Here is a 7,098-nt window from a genome sequence, read left to right as displayed (position 1 = left end):
GCAACCGCAAACTTACATTAGCTAACAATTCAACAGCAATTTCACAGTGATTCATGAAAACCTGTGGTTGATATTCTTGTAAACTTAACAGCTAAACATTATTATTATTCTTGAGCCTTTTAATGTTAGGTGGCCAAGACACTGATAAAGGTACAACAAGAGGCAAAGAAGAAACACAGTGGTGGAACGATTTTTCGGACACCCTTAAAATATGACACAATCTCAAATATTATCATGAAATATTTGTGGAAATGTTTTTTGTGTTTCAACAGGTGTGGCTGCATTAGACAGACAAACAAATGCAAATTATATATTTTTTGTTTATGTTCACATGAAAAAGTAACAACTAAATTCTTGGCAGTTTCAATATGTCAGTTCTCAACATTTTCGGTATCAAAGTAGACAAATATGAGAGAATGTGTTCAGAACTGAACAAAAAATAAATAAACCACCACATCATCGAATTAATATTTAGTAGTTCAGCCATTAGTATGCAGTAGAACTCTAATCCTGGCTGGATTAGAGTTCTACAAAAACTTTTTTCCACCACTGTATATTACCATTACATGTGACTAACACTGTGTTTCCCCTGAAGTCCTGTATTCTGTGCTTGTTCCCTCCACAGATGTCTCAGGATCTGGAGCTATACGTCCCCGATCTGCAGCTGCTGGCCTCACCACCTGCTATCCTGCCATTTCCACCTCAAACACCTCCTGCTATCCCCATCTCCCCTATCCCTACTCTCACCCAACCGGTCGAGACAGATGGCTTTCTAAAAACATGTTTGTGGTCTGAGATTTGCATCCACAGTATCTGCAGGTGAAACCATTAACTCACACATAAAACAAATCTGTAAGACTTCCTTTTTCCACCCGAGAAATATTGTGAAAATCAGGAACATCCTGTCTCAGAGTGATGCAGAAAAACTAGTCCATGCATTTGTTACTTCTAGGCTTGACTACTGTAATTCCTTATTATCAGGTTGTCCCAATAGCTCTCTGAAACATCTACAGTTGATCCAAAATGCTGCAGCCAGAGTACTGACGGGAGTTAGCAAGAGAGATCATATTTATATACTGGTTTCTCTTCATTGGCTTCCTGTTAAATCTAGAATAGAATTCAAAATCCTTCTTCTGACATATAAAGCTCTTAACAACCAATCTCCATCATATCTTAAAGACCTGATAGTACCATATTATCCTAGCAGAACTCTTCGCTCTCAGACTGCAGGCTTACTTGTTGTTCCTAGAATCTCTAAAAGTAGAATGGGAGGCAGAGCCTTCAGTTATCAGGCGCCTCTCCTGTGGAACCAGCTCCCAGTTTGGGTTCGGGAGGCGGACACCCTCTCTATTTTTAAGACCAGGCTTAAAACCTTCCTTTTTGACAAATCTTATAGTTAGGGCTGACTGGGTGACCCTGACAGGGTGAGCTGGTGTTTTCATTTGCACAACTGACTTCCCCTCTTGACGTCCCTTTAGTTTGCCCCTAGTTATGCTGCTATAGGCCTAGACTGATGGGGAACCTCTCTGGATGCACTGAGCCCTTCTCTAACTACCTATGTATTTACTATATATACCATTATTGCATTACACTCACTCTGTTTCTCCCTGTGTCCTTTCGCTGAGTGTCCCTGGTCCCAGAGCTGGATGCTTCAGATGTGTGGTTGTTCTCCCACCAACTGTAACCCTCTACCTCTATCCCTCTACCCCTCTATCTCTATCCCTCTATCTCTATCCCTCTACCTCTATCCCTCTACCTCTTCTATCCCTCTCAACCCGCCCGGCCAGCAGGCAGATGGGTCCCCCCACATTAGAGCCGGGTTCTGCTCGAGGTTTTTTTCCCTGTTAAAACGGTGTTTTCCTTGCCACTGTCGCCTTTTGGCTTGCTCTGGGGGTCAGGCATATGGGTTCTGTAAAGCGTCTCGAGACAATTTGACTGTAATTGGCACTATATAAATATGTATAATAATGTAACTGTTGCCAAAGAGGCTTCCACAATGTACTAATTTAAGGGTCTAAAGAGTGATCTTTATATTTCATTTCTAATAAATTTGCAAAAAAGAAATCTAAAAACATGTTTTCATGTGCTGATCTGTGCAGATGTCACTCACCAGTCAGTGGGTGGATGTGAAACTTCCCATGCTCGTTTCCTGATCGGATACTGTAAGTTATCTCAGCATTGGTCCCAATGTCCTTGCTAGCAGCATAAACTCTCAGAACCTCAGTGCCAACTCCCATATCCTCAGGTACTGTTGCCAGCTGATCACGCCGTTCGAACACTGGAGGATTGTCATTGATGTCAAGAACAGTTATTGTGACGTTGACCAATGAGTAGAAGGGCACTGGTGATCCCTGATCAGATGCACAGACTGTTATCTGATAAGCTGACTGGACTTCACGGTCAAGAATGCGTTCCAGTGCCACAATGCCTGAGGACTTGTCAATGGAGAAAAAACCCCCCGCAGAATCAGCCAGGGAATAAACCACCATACGACCCAGACCTGCTGCAGAGCCAGAAGACAAGTGTTATGGACATTAAAGGTTTTAAAGCTGAATGAATGGTAATTGACATGAATTATTTAACAGATTAAAAATATATTAACTGGTGTCACCAAAGACAGACAGCATGTCAGAAAATGTATTACATTAATACAATTGCTGTAGTACCTGGTTGTTCCACCTGCTGGAGCCTATTACTATTTAATTACATGGAAGACTACAGCTTGTTTGCTGTGTTAAATGCTATAGTGAACCAAGGAGGTGATTGCTCGATCTACAGGCAGTTCCGTGTTGGCAGGCACAATGGGAATGTTACCTCTCAAATCCAAATGGTTAAAATGAGTAGTTTTGTACTTGTTATTTCTGTTGTGTCATGTCTTCATTTTGATTGTTGTGGATGGGTCAGGTGGTTTTCAGCGTTTATATGGCTGTTAGTGTGAGGGTTTAGCTACTCAGAGGCCACTATGCCAACAACTTCTGTAACAGTTATTGGCTTCTGCTGATGTTGTGACATCCATGTCCATGGTTAAAAATGGCTTTATCAACATATGGAAAAACAGCCAGTGTATTTAATTTATTTTAACAATTAATTGATTATTGATCGATACTGTGCCTTTCTCGATACTGTTAAAAAAAATTTCCTAAATTTGTCTCCCTTGTGTCTTTGTAATGATTTCGGTTTACATTTTAGTTACTTTTGAATTGTACCATTTTTATTTAACGGATGTTAGAAACAATGCACTCTGGACTTTATGTATGAAAAGTGTTAGATAAATAATACATAGATTAGCTTTTAAAGAACTACTCATAGTAGCAGAAGTAGAAACATAAATGGTAATAGCAATAAAACTAGCAGCAGTAATTGTTATCACCTTCATCGGGGTCTACAGCCTGGATGCGGGTAAGCAGGGCTTTAGTGAGTGTGTCTTCGTAGACGCTGGTGGTGTACTGTGACAGGGTGAAAATGGGCGGGTTGTCATTCACATCAGTCACTGTCAGCTGTACCTCAGCACGGCACCACAGCCCACCACCATCAGTTGCCTGGGCAACCAGTCTGTAATTGTGTGTCACCTCACGGTCCAGAATGACAGATGACTTGATCTCACCTGGACAGGTTAGACAGAAGATGTGAAACATTACGAGAAATAAGTCAGAAAAATTGTGTTTAAAGTATATATATATATATATATATATATATATATATATATATATATATATATATATATATATATATATATATATATATATATATATATACATATACATTTATACATATATATATATTTATATATGACAAGAAATGGCTCTTATATACCCTGAGAATAAGTTAAGCATGTCAATTAGGACATAAAGTAATATGTAATCAGCAGCATTTTTTATCGTGTTCATTGTACTCTTCAGATGGACCAGGCATTTAAATAAACAAGAAATTGAAGAAAACAAGGGTGGTCAAATAAATTTTTTTTCATGGCTGTATATATAGTGTATACATATATTAATGTTGTCAAACAATTAAAATATTTAATCAGATTAATCACATGGTTGCTGTTGATAAATTTCGATTAATCGTGATTAAATATAATTCATTTTTTAATCTATATTAATCACGTTTCATTTTGCATGTGCAAACAGACTCAAGAAAAAGAGAATATATATAAGAATATATATATGCACTTAAGGTGTATATTAAACACCTTGGGGGGGGGGGTATTGGGGTTGGGAACCACTGCTATAGAGGACCTTCTCCTGTTCTATGCATTACGCATATTTCGTAGTGTGACCTTTCGTCACTTCTGGTTGTGGTCTCTTTCCTGTTGATTGTCATTTTGTAAAATAAAAGCCTTTATTGTACTACTTCTGTGTCGTGTCTGAATTCCTGCACTTGGGCCTCTGGAAACTGTAACACATGAAACCTCTGGGAAATTATATAACCTTAAAAAAAAAGTCAATCTATAAATGAATTATGAAATACATCTCGTCTTGTACTTGTTGTTCTTGCAAATTAGAGGTAGGTTATATGTATGAGGAACATAATGACTGAAGCCAAAACATTATTTATGCAGCCCTCTGATGTCCTTCAACATTCAATTTCCTCTACTCTTATTTCTTTGCCATGAAGTCAGGACTCATATGAACCAAAATAAATATCAGACACCTTTCTTAGATGTAAAACATGTCATTTTTGACAGCTGCATTTTAAATATATAATGGTCACAAATAGTCTGACACTAATGTTACTCCATAACAACACACATAGTGAGGTGCTGTTAGAGCTTATGTCACGTTATAGTATTTTCGTATTTTCTGAAAAACTGAGAGTGACATGACATCAAGACGGTTGAAGACAGACAGTAATGTTAATCACTTGAACTTGAACTTTTTCTCTTAACTGAAACGGGAGACATGTTGAGTCATTGTGAATTTCGCAACATTGTTATAAACTTCACCTATCGGCTCAGCCCACTCCTACAATGTTGCCTGGCTATAGCTTACTCCTGTATGTTACTGAGAAGACAGCAGTGAGGACTTAAGATTGATTGGACTCAGCACTCCATGTACTGGACAAGGTCATCATTCTGCGCGACTCCGAGATTTAACAGCATTTACTGAAATTAAGGATACACATATATATATATATATATATATATATATATATATATATATATATATATATATATATATATATATATATATATACATATATATATATATATATATATATATATATATGCTGTTTCTCTAACAGCAAACCTTGGGTGACCCCGGAACTGAAGGCCCTGCTGAAGGAGAAGAGGAGGGTTTTTGGATCTGGGGACAAAGAGGAGCTGAGGAGGGTGCAAAAGGAGATAAAGAAGAAGATCAAGGAGGACAAGGCCAGCTACAGGACCAAGATGGAATCTCACCGGCAGGAAAATAACACAAGGGAGGTCTGGAGAGACCTGAGATCCATCTCTGGTTACAGCAGAGGCCATGAGAGGGGAGCTGCAGCAGGAGGCCAGGAGTGGATCAATGAGCAGAATCTGTTCTTTAACAGATTTGACTCTGCTCCCACTCCTCCCCCCTCTCATCAAAGCACCGACCAGCCAGCTCCTTCTTCACCCCTCAGCTCTCTACCACCAACACCACAACAGCACCTCTCCTCCTCTCCCCATCCTCCACCACCTCCGGACTCCACATACAGCCCCATCACCCCTCCTCATCTCAAACCCCACCACCACCATCACCCCTCCTCCACCACCCCCTGCCTCTCTATAACAGCTGATCAGGTGAGAAGTGAGCTTCAAAAGATCAAGACCAGAAAGGCCGCAGGTCCTGATGAAATCAGCTCCAGACTCCTTAGAGACAGACCATGCAGACCAGCTCTGTCAAGTGCTGCTGCACATCTTTAACCTGACCCTGAGTCTGGAGAGGGTTCCTGTGTTATGGAAGACTTCCTGCCTGGTTCCTGTCTCTAAGACCAGGAAACCCAGGGAGCCTAACCACTTCAGACCTGTGGCCCTCACTTCTCATCTGATGAAGACCATGGAGAGGATCGTCCTTAGGAACCTCCGTCCCCAGGAGAGCCCACATCTGGATCCACTGCAGTTCGCTTACCAACCGAACATTGGAGTGGATGATGCAGTTGTCTACCTGCTGCACAGATTGCTGACTCACTTGGAGAACACCGGCAGCACTGTGAGGGTCATGTTCTTTGATTTCTTCAGTGAGAAGGTAAGTGCGATTGAACTTCATACAATTTTACTGTAGAAACATTGGCAAGTAACTGTAATCCTTAAGAAATATTTGTATTGACTAATACATTGTTTTTATTCCAGGTAAAGGCAACCGATGCAGACCCCCCCCTTTAGGTTAGCTGGTGAGGGCGCGTGATTTCACATGCGGCAAGTTCTCTTCTCCTCTCTTTACAGTGGCTAAGCGTGACACCTCGTGGTCGCTGTGCCTCACAAATTGTATTTTTATCAGGTATGTGAGCTCCCTCTCTTTTTTGTTTTTCATGTATTTTGTTGAATCATTTTCATAGTTCTGTTTCGATGTTGGATTGGTGTTTTCTGTTTGATTTATTGTTGAAAAGTTTATGAATTACATATAATTTGAAAAATGTCGCTAGCTGATTGGGAATGGGATTTTTGTGAGATACACTGGTACAGATTGAAATGTAATTGTATGATCAGCCTGTATATGTTTGTTTTTATTTGTTGTATAAATTGAGACGGTCTGTGATTCCGACAGGAATGGAGCAGCTAGTGTGACACCTCGTGGTCACTGTACCTCACATATTTTATTTTTATCAGGAATGGGAACAGAAAATAAATCACCTGGCATGCAACAAAGTGGTCTGCTATTATCATTCCCCCTCACACACAACGCAGAGGAGAAAGAGTTAGGCCAGACTGGCCACATAAGGACATTTCTAAGTGACACCATTGAATGGTAGTGTGTGTGTGTGTGTGTGTGTGTGTGTGCGTGTGTGTGTGCGTGTGTGTGTGTGTGTGTGTGTGTGTGTGTGTGTGTGTGTGTGTGTGTGTGTGTGTGTGTGTGTGTGTGCCTATATGTGTAAAAAGCAATGTGACAAGACCCAGCCCTATTTTCCTGCTGCATG

The 7,098-nt window shown here is 40.3% G+C and overlaps 1 protein-coding gene across 10 annotated transcripts in view; it reads right to left on the bottom strand.

Moving 5' to 3' along the window:
• The window catches only part of fat3a (FAT atypical cadherin 3a), a 251,252-nt gene that overhangs the window by 70,164 nt on the left and 173,990 nt on the right, over positions 1–7,098 (bottom strand). For 5 of the 10 annotated variants that reach the window (XM_055012369.1, XM_035947739.2, XM_035947744.2 and 2 more), the window contains 2 exons: positions 3,371–3,604; positions 2,111–2,503 (listed from right to left, as the gene is read on the bottom strand). In XM_055012369.1, coding sequence (XP_054868344.1) covers positions 2,111–2,503; positions 3,371–3,604 — 627 coding nt within the window. The remainder of the gene's footprint in view (positions 1–2,110; positions 2,504–3,370; positions 3,605–7,098) is intronic. The other 5 variants (XM_055012370.1, XM_035947742.2, XM_055012372.1 and 2 more) reach the window with 1 other exon arrangement.

Source organism: Amphiprion ocellaris, chromosome 7 (genome assembly GCF_022539595.1).
Source record: "Amphiprion ocellaris isolate individual 3 ecotype Okinawa chromosome 7, ASM2253959v1, whole genome shotgun sequence".
Taxonomy (NCBI): Eukaryota; Metazoa; Chordata; class Actinopteri; family Pomacentridae; genus Amphiprion; species Amphiprion ocellaris.
Note: the sequence above shows the minus strand (reverse complement) of the source record. Positions and strands in the feature narration are given on the sequence as shown.